Source organism: Passer domesticus, chromosome Z (genome assembly GCF_036417665.1).
Source record: "Passer domesticus isolate bPasDom1 chromosome Z, bPasDom1.hap1, whole genome shotgun sequence".
In the NCBI taxonomy this organism is placed as follows: Eukaryota; Metazoa; Chordata; class Aves; order Passeriformes; family Passeridae; genus Passer; species Passer domesticus.
The window spans coordinates 7,551,906-7,565,493 of NC_087512.1; the positions used below are offsets into that span (position 1 = coordinate 7,551,906).

General features: G+C 38.2%; 1 protein-coding gene across 5 annotated transcripts in view; it reads right to left on the reverse strand.

Moving 5' to 3' along the window:
• Window positions 1-13,588, reverse strand: part of KIAA1328 (KIAA1328 ortholog) — a 172,622-nt gene that overhangs the window by 27,230 nt on the left and 131,804 nt on the right. For all 5 annotated transcript variants that reach the window (XM_064402673.1, XM_064402672.1, XM_064402671.1 and 2 more), the window contains 2 exons: window positions 9,617-9,801; window positions 2,970-3,078 (listed from right to left, as the gene is read on the reverse strand). In XM_064402673.1, coding sequence (XP_064258743.1) covers window positions 2,970-3,078; window positions 9,617-9,801 — 294 coding nt within the window. The remainder of the gene's footprint in view (window positions 1-2,969; window positions 3,079-9,616; window positions 9,802-13,588) is intronic.

A 13,588-nucleotide genomic window follows, 5' to 3' on the forward strand; every position in this document is an offset into this window, starting at 1 on the left:
TTCACTTCTGTATGCAATACAACATTTGTTTTGCTGAAATCAGTACCTGAGTATAGCTAAGGTAAGATCTAGTTTATGTAAAAATTTCATTGCCAAGTGAAAGCATCAATATTCAATATCATAAAGCCAGTACTTCCTCTGTGCAGCTTCCCTCCAGTTCAGCAGAAACACAGACACTCTCTTCCAGGCAAACACCAGTTATGAAAAAATGTAACTGGTCACCAAAAAGGTAACATTTAACACAATCAGAGTAACCATGCTTTAGGAACAAACCCACTCTTCCAAATTTTCCCAGCCCCAATCTTCCCTGTGAATTTTTTTTTTCACAAATATATTGGCTTTGGTCTAGATGAATAAGCACATGGAGTAGAAGAGCTTTCCAGGCCTGCTGTGAACATAATTTCAAGGGCCTCATGCAGGTGTAGACACTTGGCTTAAGAACACTGAATAACCAAATTTGCAGTGTTTGGCCACGTTATGGAAGGCAGAGATAGGCATGCACAGAAGCCTGACAGGTAAACAAATTCACTATTAGCCCAGTTCCAGATGCCAGATAAGAAAATGCTGGTGTTTTCATTTTCTTTCAAAGATATCACTGAAATCACCCTGTGCATACTTATTTTGCAAGACTGGTCCTTCTAAAGGTCTAGCACAAAGGCTCCCAAGGTTTGCATCCACCTTCTAGGGACACTTATTTCTTGTTCGTGACATGATTCATTCTGAGACAGAGAAGGCAGCAGGACTGCAGCAATTCCTTCTCAAGCAGGAGGTAGCTGTAACACATTGAAGCCACCAGTTGAGCCCTGCCAAGGCAGGCTATCATGCCAACACATCTTCTACCTGCCATGCCTGCTTACCCAGCCAGCCCTCCCCAGAAGCTGTGCTAGCACCCTGATGCCTCTTGCTGCCAGGGAGCTTCTGTCGCTTTCCAACACCTTCTCTCTGGCAGGCTTTGCATTGCTGCTGCTGCCGGGTGCCAGGGCTTGTGCTAGTTAAAGCTGGCACAAACACGAGTTGAATCTAGTCCTATAAATTTAAATAGTCAAAAGTAATTAGGTTTACATGTACTGCTGAATAAATAAATTTGCTCTTAGGCTAGGGCTTTGTGTTGCAAGTTTCAGATCTGTGCCAACTGTTGTGGTTAAGCTGTTAACCCCCCCAAATCACAGATCATAATGAACATGCTGACAAACCCTAACTTTAGTGGCACAAAAGCAGCAATAATTCTCAATATTGATTAATTTAGTTAGTTAAACCTGCAGTCTAAGCTTATAACCATTCAGTGATAAATTGAGACTGACCTGCTGCCCAAGCAGGTTTTTTGATGAAGGATAGAATCAGCTTTAAGTTTCCCCAGAAATACTTGTCCATTTGCCATTTTTAATTAGACAAGGCCAGGAATAAGGGAAAGCACAATATGGCTGTTTAACCTAGTTAATAATACCTACAGCACCAGTGGTGAGAAAGAAAGGGAGAAAGCATGGGAGAAAGTGCCCAGAAATACAGGATTTTTCATCAACTGGTAAAATAATTCTCTAAAGATGACAGCTAATCAGACTCCTTTTACTGATCACTTTACCTGGTATGATTTCTAGCAGCATATTTCAACAAATATTTTACTCCCCTCTGTGGAAAAGAATAGACCATCAATCCTCTTGAATAAAATTTCTTTTTCTGAGCAGTCTTCATATGATGTGCATAATTATATCTACTCCTCAGTGCTTGAATGGAATCTCAACCTAGCACTATTAGACAGTATCAAGCAGTATCTTTACACACACTTTATCTGCTATGCCTGCCTTGCAAAGGTAACCACTGCTTCTAAGAGAAATGGTTAGGCAATCTTGTGGTTTCTGTTAGTTTAAACATACAACTACTTGTGGGAAACAGCCCAATCTAACTCAGTTTTTAAATCCTCCAAAAACTATCATCCCTTCCATCAGAAGAAAAAAAAAGTGTTTCCATAACAAGTAAGTACAAATTTGTCAATATTGATAGTGGTTTTTCACCTATTATATATCACAAGTTCTCTCAGAAGATAGAAATAAAAATGCCAGCTGCTGCCAAGAATACAGGGATGATATCAAGCATACATTTTGCAAGTCCACTGGGCCAAGAGAAGATTAAATCTGATTCTAGCCCTCTCATCCTCCAAAAAACATTTAACTCTTCTCATGAACAGTTACACATTCCTGTTATGACACTGTACTGTTACCTAACTAGTGGTATAAAATATTGCAAGTTCATATTTCAATCTGCTTTTTTGTTGCTTAACTGAAAATTTTATTATGAAAAAATGTGGAATATGATAAAGAAAAGCAGGGACTGTATGTTGTTCTTCTAGGAAGTTACCACTAGAAATGTAATCCTGCCTAAAGAGGGCAAGTTGTTTTCAGACCTTAAAGCATAACAACAATGCTGCTTTCAGTTTTTCATTGGAACAGAAGTGATAATGCTGCTTTTCCAGTGCATTTAGTGCAGACATATAGTATAATCAGGAATTGCTGACTTAATGTGATTTTGTTGCTTGTCATTAAACATAAAATAACTCTCATACAAAACATTTTAAAAGAAATGCCATTTGATAAAAATGGGAGTGGGGGAGGAGGTGGGCAAATGGCGAGGGATTAAAACCTTCAAGCAAATGTAAAACCTAACAGGGTTAACACTGTCCATTAAAATTATTTACAAAGGTATTTAATGTGTCAGGACTTGGAACATAAAATACTTTCTGTTCAAAATCTAAGTAAAATTAAAATGTTAGAACTTGGCATATGCTTGCTTTTTTTATTCTAACACGCAACTTAAGGCTTACTATAAATGTCAAAAGGATATGGCAGGTTTTAGTTTATATTATTCAGCTTGTGCTAATATGAAACACCATAGAAATTCAGTCACTTCCCTGCATCTGGGAGAATTTGATGGTTGTGTTTGCAGAATCTTAAACCAGAGATTACCCAGCAGCTTACCTTGAAGGGTCATGCTGAATCGGTGATACGGCTGTGGTTGCAGGCACTCTGCTGCTGCCCATCAACCCAGGAGACATGGCTGCATCCTTCCTAAGTCCTGAAGTTGTCCCTGTGGAATGAAGTGAAGACAAACCAGGCATCAGAAGCTAGAGATTTTGGAATAGATATTTCTCATCTCAAGTCTGCCTTACTACAGAACATTGGGACAAAAAACTGAAACAGTTTTTGAGTGAGAAATACACATAGAGAAATGACAGAGAGCTCATTAGTTGACAGTACTGTGCACAGCATCCTTTTCAGGACCATGCAGAATCAAATCTGTAGAATAAGACACACTCTCCAGCCTCCATCCTACTGCCCAGAGCTTGGCAGGCTTGCATGGTTATTATTCCTTAAGCGGCCCACAGGATTCAGCTTGTTTCACAGATGCAGTTCTCTTTACATGCTTTAAGATGTTAGTTCTCCAAGTGTAAGTATCACTTCAATAGTATTTCCATTTAAATAAAATAGAACTGAGAATCCATTCCTTCTTCCCACTTCCTAATAACTCTTGAATTACAAAATAATCTAGGTTTAAAGGTGAAGTTTGAAGGTCATGTAGTTCAATCCTCCATTGAAACAGCATCAACAGGTTTCAGACACTTATCACATTAGGTCTCACTGATAGAACCTCTCTGGGAAACTCCTCTGGTCCCACTGTTTGACCAGCCTCAGAGTCAAAAATGTTTCCTGTATAGTTAATCAGAATTTTCCGAGTTGTGACTTTTCCCCGTTGTCTCTTGTGTGGCTGTGGATGACTTCCAGAAGGCTCATTCCCTTTCCTCTACAACCTCTCCTAAGGCAGCTGAAGCAAGAAGCAAGATCCATGCTGAGCCATCTCTTCTTACACCTGAATGCACCCAGTCTTCTCAGCCTCTTGCTTCAGCCCCATGGCTGACCTGGCTGCCTCTGCCAGACTTCCTACATTTTGTCAGTGTTGTCTGTGCACTGTGGAGTCCCAGACTGGACACAGCATTTATGGACACAGTCTCACTGAGCTAACTGGGGGAAAGTGTCATTTCAGCACTCTGATCACCACAGTTGTGTGATTATGGCCCAATAAGAGGTCCAGTCACTCCATCACACAGGCACATCACTGACTCACTGCTCTTCAGCAGGACACCCCATTCTTTTTCTGGCAAAACTGCTTTCAAGTGTCAGTTCAACCCAGCTGAAGGACATTGGCATTTCCCTCTGCTGAACCTAAGACACGTTCTGTCAAATCATTTTCCCAGCCTGTTAAGGTCCCTTGAATACTGTGCCCTGTTCTCCAGCACACTGACTGCTTCCCCAAGCATGCAAACTTGCTGAAGGTGCCTCCTGTCCTGCTGCCCAGGCTGTTGATGTTAAGCAGCTAACCACTATGAACTAGCTGCCAGCTGGACTGAAGACAACCCTTGAAGGCTGGTGGTTCAGCCAACTTTTCATTTACACACCTGAGAACTGAGTTTCATTGATCAGATTTAGTAAGACAAATAGCATACAGGTAAATAAGAGGCAAAGGGGAATAGGAAAATTAGTAGCTATCTGATCTACCACACAAAAACCTGTGGATCTGGGCTTTTTTATCTAGCCTAATTAGTTGTGTGCAACCAACATCACTTAACTATTAGAGTCAGTATAGGGAAAACTAAACATATCAGCAAAAACTGGCCAAACCAGTGTTTAGCTCCTTATGTAACCCTGTGATGACCAAATATTTCTCAGCTCTGTGAACAGAAGCATTATCTATCAGCCATACTGAAAAGCAACACAAGTTGTAATTCCAGCTCCAGTGTGAAATGTACGGATGTTCAAGGAATTATTTAAAACAATTCATTGATTTAAGATTTATAGAAATATATAATACAATTCAATAAATCCATATGTTTCAAGATGCATTTTAGAAAGACTAATAAAAAAATACATTATTACCCTGCCATAATGAACTGGGTTTCAGCACCTTGCAGTAAAAAAAATCTTGCCTAAGAAAGAGTTAATTATCAGTGAAAGAAGTCTGGAAATATCATGGGGATATATGCTGATTGTGTGTCCCTGGTAACTTGATAGTGTGCCAATTCATGATGAGAAGAGTGGGTACGCATATAAAGACTGGAAGTCTCTTGCTTAGAGTTTTGACATTACAATTGAATAAGAAATATTTAGAAACCATTTCACGTGACAGTGGAATGAGGCAGCTGGACTTTAAGAAACTAATACCAAAGTAATAAAAACCTTGTTAACACGGGAGAAAATATTCACTTGCTAATACGAGACAAGGCTGGCACACCGTCAACATACTACATCCACAGAAAATGAGATGTATCTTTGCAGAAGAAGGTAATATGTGGACTCAGAAGTGACCAACACAGCCTCAAGGGGACTGTTCAAATACCAAAGTTTGAAAATATTGCCAAAGCTAGAAACAGAAAACAAGAAAAGGAACTCAGCAGAAATTTACTGAGGCTGTTAGGCTGCACAGACATAAAGCAGAGGCATAAAGAAATCCCAAGTAAAAGTATATTATACAAGAAAAGTTAAAAAATACATCTTGGAAAAGGCATGCAAGTCTTTTGAGGAAAAAGAAACACTCAGGAACAAGCAAATATATAAAGATGATTAAATCAATAACATTCCCAAAAATGTCCAAGCTACTACTAATTTTAAAATATATTATGAGAAAAAAATAAAGGAAGGGAAAATTGGCAAGTAGAGGATAATGAAGACCCTGTTGATGTATAATACCTGTCTATATAAAGCTGATGAAAAGAAACTACCAGGGGAAAAAAGAAGATACAAAGTCTTTAGTCTGAAGGATATATATTTCAGGGCTAAAGGGAATTAGTTAATGAATTTATGAAGTGACTGGTAATTATTTATGAAAAGTCATAGAGAACTGGGGTGATACAAATGACAGCAAATTAATTAGATTGCAGGTGTTAGAAGACAGTATGAGACTGGAGACATTGCAGATGATCTAGAGAAGCAAGAAACGTGGAAAAAGAATAGACACATTTACCCCTGGAAAAAAGAAAAAGCTCTTCCATAGTGTAGTAATTTAAATCCTGACACCAATGGAAAGAATCTGGAGCAGCAAAGAATCACAAAAAAAACCCCCCTAGATATAAGCTTGCAAGTCAAGCTACCCCCAAAGCAATTATAAAGTCTCGTAAATGGTAATGTTAAGAATACCATTTTCAATTTGGCTAACTTGGTACAAGAATGATTTAAAGTAGATTAAAAAATCATTTGAGAAAACTCAAATAGCTATATATTTCTGCTTGAAAACAGACAACTAAAACATTATGAAAGTGGGGAAATACAGCAGTCTATATTTAAAAGTGTAAACATTAAGAATGAAGAAATATGGATGAGGCTGGTTCAAGCAGCAATGGAATGAAAGTAAGCAATGGGAAATCTAGGTTGATAATCATAAAAGAAATCTTTATGACTTGAATAATGGTAATATTCATAAGACTTAACATTTATATAGTACTTCACATCTTCAAAGCACTTCACTAATATTAACTAATTGCTCTATTCAATTGTAGGGAAGAGTCTTCCCTCAAGGGAAGAAGTTCCAGATCCTGAATCCCTAAGAAGCTACATCAGAAAAGCTACTGAAAAACAAACACTATCTAGAGAAATCAGCCCCTGGAAAAGTACAGGGCTAAAATGAGCTGAAATAATTTTCCTTCTCTGGCTTTTTCTTTTTCATATGAAAAAGGAAAGTGTGTAGACTATACAACATCATGCAGACATTATATCCAACAGGAAGAAACAAAGGGGAAAATAGTTCTTTCTTTTGTTTCAATGCAGAGGTTATTCAGGAAGTGTTTGTAAAGACGAATACTTAAAACAGAAATGTAGAGAATTGCCCAGTATTGCAGAGTGCAATGGGTGAAAGTTTCCCAACCCCACAGCAAAATTTTCAAGAGCAGAAAGGAAAAGAAACACACATTTCTGTACTCCAGTGCTTTTTAACTAGACAAGTTGTTAGATTTTAGTACACGTTGACATAGCTGGTGGTGACACCAATAAAAACAATTTACTGCTGAAAGGATCTAAGACTTCAGGATTGCTTCAACTGCTTAAAGTTTTGCTGGTAATACTAAAAAAGTTTGACTACAAGACACAAACACCTGCTAAAGCAAAGGAATAAAAACTAAGGAGCAAGCAGAAACAGAAGACAAAATCAACAGTGAGGGAATAAAAAATTATTTCCTAAGTTGATTCAGTAAGCTTCTACCCTGAAAAGAGAGCAGAAGTGACCCTTTCCACTCCACGAGGTGAAGGGACCACGTTAACAATGCTCTTTTACCTGTTACTAACCATTGTCTGGGAGAAGGAAAAGTGTATTTGTTAGGAAATCATACTTTTCAAACCCATTGTTGTCACAGCAAGTGAGCAGTCCTGTAGGCAGGAAAACTTTCTACCATTCCAGAATGAGAACAGCTTCCTGATTAATAATTTTAAACCTGATACAAGTGCCTGTGCTGCTGTGGAGGGACACTACTCCGTGGGACACAGCCACCATTCCCGGTGGTACAGCAAGCTCAAGGGCTCAGATCAGCACTCGCACTGCACTAAGGAGTGCTTGGATAGAGTCACCATCCTGGAGAACATATAAATAGACCGGACTGATACCAGCATGAGGAAAAACAAACCTCTGTAGCAATAGGTCAGCATCTGAGGGTTGAGAAGTTTTCACCTGAACATGTTTCTGTACACAGCACTGCTTTGTTCCGTCCAAAAGGCCACCTTCAGGTATGTGGCTGAATGACGTTGAGTTTCATGCCTCAAGATATCACCTTGTGGATTTCATTCCCCTTTTTCATACTGCATTGAACCAGAAATCCCTGGTCAGCAGCAGATGGGAATATCCAGCAAAAGCAAGGATAGAGCAAACTAAGTCAAAGGCTATCCAGAATTAAAAATCTTGACATTGTGTCCTGGTGATCCCCCAAGATTTAAAAAACACTTTACAAGTATGTGTGTGCGCCTGCTAAAGGAGTCCAAATATATAACAGAGGGAAGCCAATTAAAAAGGTACTAAATACAGAAGACTTCAACTTCAGTGATTAGTGCTAGGTAATTTGCCTTGTGATAAACAACCATTCAAATCAGTAATAGACCTGAGGTTGTTCCACAGCTTGAAAGCATTCCTCTGAACTTTATCAGCTATCACAGCAAGTGCCAATGTTTGTAAGTCAAATTTTGCAATACAGCTCTACACCATAAAAGCCAGCAATCCCAGTAAGTGCTTGCAAAAGATGCCCACCATCTTCAGAGACCATGCTGACTGCTACAATCACTAAATCAGCATAGGTGCAGCACAGGTGCTATGTGCAATAGCCAGATGCAGCTTGTAACTTCTCCTCAGTCCTACAAAATGAAACCAATGAATGAAGAAGAGGCCAGGTTGGATATTTTCCCCTGAATCTATAGAAAATAAATTACTTTTGGGGACTACCCCAATCTAAGGAACAAAACCCACCATCCAGCTGTGAAAAATCCTTGTTTCATCACTGCAGCATAGAGAAGGAGGGGGGCAGAAAGAAGAGGAAAAGAGAAGAAAAAAAAATGATAGCTGAAAAAAACCATAAAAGAAAACCATCAGTGAAAATTGCCCCTGAAACTTTGCAGAATTGTAACGGCTTTCTCTTGCTTAAATTGATTGGTGTAGCAATGTTATAAAATGACTATTAGGATTCATTGTGCACAACAGAAAGTGTGAAATGTCAGCAGATTATACAGCAAAAGTAATGGGTCCTGAACCCCTGTTAGTCAAAAATGATTTTGTTTCAAATTAGAAATTGATTTTTTTGGACACAAGCCCTTTACAGGCTTCCAACTTTTGTAGCTGTGCCTTGGAAGAGATTAACCTCAGCCACTGTTTGGGTCCAGGCTGATGATACCCTTTTGAAAGTTTCTTCACAGGGACTGCTTTTTAATGTTGGTACGGTCTTAACCAATAACACAAGTTATTTGTTCCTTTGAGAACTGCACCACATTTCTTCTCATTTTGCCATTTTCTTTATTTTTATGCTGACATATACAGCAAACTGGCTGACAAGTTAAAATAAAAAAATAAATTAAAAAAAGCTAGTTCATAATTGAACCAAGGATTATGTCCAAGGCTAAGCAGTGAAACATCCAAGCTGCTTTTGTTCCCAACTTTTTCTCTTCATAAAAGATTGCATCTCTGCTTCTTAAGTGGAGGCACCAGGCTAAGGGCAGGATAGGTTCTAGCAGTACAGACATCTCTGTGTGGCAAATTAGCAGGTTGTGATGGTGAAGTCATCACTCAAGGAGGAAAAGAATGCAAAGACCACATTTGAAGAGCAAACCCCACTGCACTTATTCTCACTGCCTTTTGGGAAAGTTAAAAAACAAATCATTGAAGGAGTTTTCTGTGATTAAGGGGCTACATTTTTCTATTTCATCAGGAAGAGCAGGCAGGATCACCACTTGTTATTTAATTTTTTTTTTTTTTATGGAGCCAATACCTGCTCTTAGGTTGTTTTAAACACCTGTAAAACTTCTTTCTTTAATTGTGCATTTTACTCATATACTTTTGAACACACCAGCACAATCATGGCCTTCCAATAAAGTATGCTTCCCCTTACCTTTCCTGGACTTGGTGCCTTCCCTCTTGGTCTGCATTTGAGGGCTTTGCCCATCATCCATGTTTACACCAAAGCCAACCATTTTCTTCCCTGAACTGCTCCCATGACTGCTCCCTGGTTTTCTGGAGTTTTTGCTCACTGGAGATGTCCTCAGTAAATAATCTTCATGTTTCAACACCGGGACACTGGGAGGAAAGAAAGATTGTGCTGTTACATGATGCATTTGTCCCATTAACGCTGCACCGAGCTCTCTACCAACTTTTACTCTCCAGAAGCATAAACATCATGCTGCTGGTTGAGCTCTTGTTGAATCCATTTATAATTTCTGAAAGCAGAACGCCTAAGGCTTGAAAGTTACCAACACATTTTATCAGGAGTCGTTGGTTATCAGCAGCCACTAGCACACTGACAACTGTATTTGGAGTTTTGCAGCGTTGGGCACATTCCCTAAAGCATTAGGTCCTGGATTTCTTGAGTGGTTACAACAGCACCAGTGGGATGAAGACATGCAAATGAAGATGAAGATGAAGATAGACTTTGTCCAGCACAATGGGCCAAAATTGAAAGAAAGAGTAATTTGAAAAATGTTCACTTTGCTAGAATAAAGGGGAAACGAAGATTACATGAAGAGAAATCTGAAATTTTAGTTTGCAAAAGGGAAGCAGATCACAGAATCACATAATCATTTTTACTGGAAAGGACCTTTGAGATATCTGAGTACAGTTGCCAAGGCCACTTCTAAGCCACATCCCCAAGTGCCATTTCTACATGTTTTTTAAAAGCCTCCAGGGAAAATGAGAAGCTGATTCAAGAAGAAAATGGACGAGAAGAGAGGAGAAAGAGGTGAGACTGATGAACAGAGGTACTTTTAAACAGGATAGAGAACGTGTGAGCAAACTGGTGGGAGAGAATGTGGTGCAGAAGTGCAGTATTTTGAGTAACATAAGGAAAGAGAAAGTTGACCACAACCATTATGGTTCAAGATGAACTTCAACACACAATCATAAACACTGCATGAATAGAGGCAGGAGGCAAATCTGGTGATAGTGAGCAATCATGACCTCAAGCTCTGCAGACACAGGCATCTCAAAATGTTCTGGGTAGACAGGAGGATAACCCACATTTCTCTCAGTAAAGAAAAGCTACTGCTTTCAAATTCTACTCTCTGGAAAATAACTACTGCTTTAAATGACAATTCCCAATGTAAGTAAGTCATTAGTCCTTGTCGTAAAAAGCTCCTTTATAAAAGAAATTAAAAATATTAAAAAGTATCTTTGTATTATCCACATGAAATAATACCATTTATTCCAATATTATATTGATCTATTTGCAACTATGGAAGCAAAAAACAGCTTCCTTAAGTTATCAGAAGATTAAACAAATCTTAACAGCTGGATTCTGTGAACCTAGAGGTCTTTTCCAACCTAAATCATTCTATATTTCTATGCTAAATCTTTTTCCTGTTTAAGCACCAATTTTTTTATTGGCAACCCAAAGGCTGTCAATGAGTTTTTATTAGTTAGGATAGAGCTTCATGGAGGCTGAATCACAAGAATCTTTTACCCAAAAGCTTGCACTGACTGAAGTTACTCTAGATCTGAGGAAAAAGCAGGAAATGATAGCTAAATTAAAAGTTTCCCATCAATGTGCTGTATAAGACATTGCTTAATAGGGCCCACTGAGCCTGTTGGACAATTAGTATTACTCCTGTATTATTAATGCAGAACAGTATATAATGGCTTATGACCTATAATAACTGACTGAAGTGTTGGATATAACTTCTCCACATAACCTCCGTTTACTTTAGGGCTTCTAACCGTGTGACCACTAATAATACTGCAAAGCGTTTTTAAAATTTATGGTGGACTAAATTAGTATCTTATTTGAATTATATGAAATTATTAACCTACTAATTCCTGCAACTACAAGAGCACCAAGAGGTGGTTTTGGATCCTAGCAACTGCTTAAAGAGGCTTAAAGGTGTAAGACTTGACCAGATTTCCCTGATATAACAGGACCTGACATTCCATTTGCTTGTACTTGGGATGATTAACAGCATTTAATAAAACAGTGAGGCTGTCATTATTTGGATGCTTTTTGAATTGTTTAAAGCACATTTGATTACAGCCTACAGTCCTCATGTGATGACAGTGACCTTTGGCTTGCACATAAATAGGTGATTACTTGACTGGTTCTCCTTCTGAATGCAGTATCTTCTATGGTGCAGTTACCTCTATACTACTGAGTTCTGTTTTAAATACTGCAGTGGCAGATGCAATTCAAACAGAAACAGACACTAAGAAGAAATTACATAAGCTGAGGGATAATAAATAACAAAAGCAAGTGTATTTGCATTTATAACCTAAATAAACAACTACAGCCTCATTGTTTATTATATAATAGAAGTCAGCTTATGCTAAAGTTTTGCTTAAGTAAGGATAGAGTCTCAAATCTTAAAATGACACTTAATCTGAAAGGGGTGCAGACCAAGGAGAGAAAGGGATAATACAGAGCGATAAAAAAATTCAGTAATTACCTATCTACCACAATTAAATGAAGAAAACATAAGGAAAAAAAATCTGTTTCAGAGCATAATTACTCATTCACCTCTGGAATAATTAGTAAAATGAATGATGTGACTATTGCAACATGGAAATTTAAACTCAACATATGGTCAAAAGAAATCAGCTATTTATGTCTGGAGAGATTTAGCAGCAAAAGAGGTTCTATTTTCAAATCCAACTACCCATCATGTCATTCAAAGGCACCACAGTTAGTAGGACTTCCTGCAGGTCACCACAATATCCAATGAACTTTCACGGCACTCCTTGAAACTACCCAACAGAGAAGACTTTCTAAATAAAGACCTTATTAACCTACCTACCCTACATACCATGGCCAAAAGAGAAGCGAGTCTCAGCACTGCTGCCTCATTGTGAATATCCAAGTACACCATCACCAAAGGAAACGCACCTTGAACATTCCTTCCATCCTGTCTGAGCCTCATATCGCGATATTCCCGCTGAGCGCGAATGGCAAATTTTAAATGTCATTCAGGACCCATTGAATACTGCTAGTATTTGCATTCCTTAAAAAGTAGAAAAACATTAACCTTTTGTTTTATTGAATTAAAATGCCATGGAAATGCTGATGTAGTCTTCAGAGACTGAAATACTTTTACAAAGAAGAATAGCTGTCATTTATTAGACACAAAGAACAATTACTTGATAGGATGCTTTCTGACAAAAAGCAGATTGGTATTCTCATCATAGAAAAGGCATTGTAAAAAAACCCAGCACAGACCTCTGAGACTTGAATAATTTAAAGCTGCATTTGGTGCAATTTGAATTTTTCTTTAGGGAGGCAAAGTTAAATACCTTTAATTTGTTCTAATTATTTCAAATTTGCAAGTTAATTATGGCTGATCATTAAATAACAAAAAGGACTATCGTCTCCATAGAGTTTTACCTCCTACCCTCTGCATTACTTAAGCTAGATTTTAGTATGCATGAATTAACTTTCTAAATAATCACACGGTTTGACTAAATGGCTCAGTAAAATGAGCTCTGATCCTCACAATAAGCATTAATGGACATTAGAAAGGCTATTGGGACCCATGTTACTTACATTATAAGTATTTTTAATGGGGTCTTATTTACTAATCTTTATGTACTGCTCAAGTTAGGGCATCATATAGATACATTATTCTGCTTTAATAGAGGAAAGTCAGTTCTTCAAGATACTAAAATAAATGTCCACTTAGAGCCAACTAAATTCATTTTTAAACTAATGCAGGAAAACTCTGATAGAATATAACTTGTTTTAGCTGCTGATCCTGATGAATCAATCCAACATAATGGCAGCCTTGTTCTGCAAATGGAGTTTTGCAGATCTGTTGAATCGCTAAGCAACCCAAGCAGCTCAGGCTCTTGCCAGAGTCGTGCTTACTATCAGCATGTGATTTACCTCGCC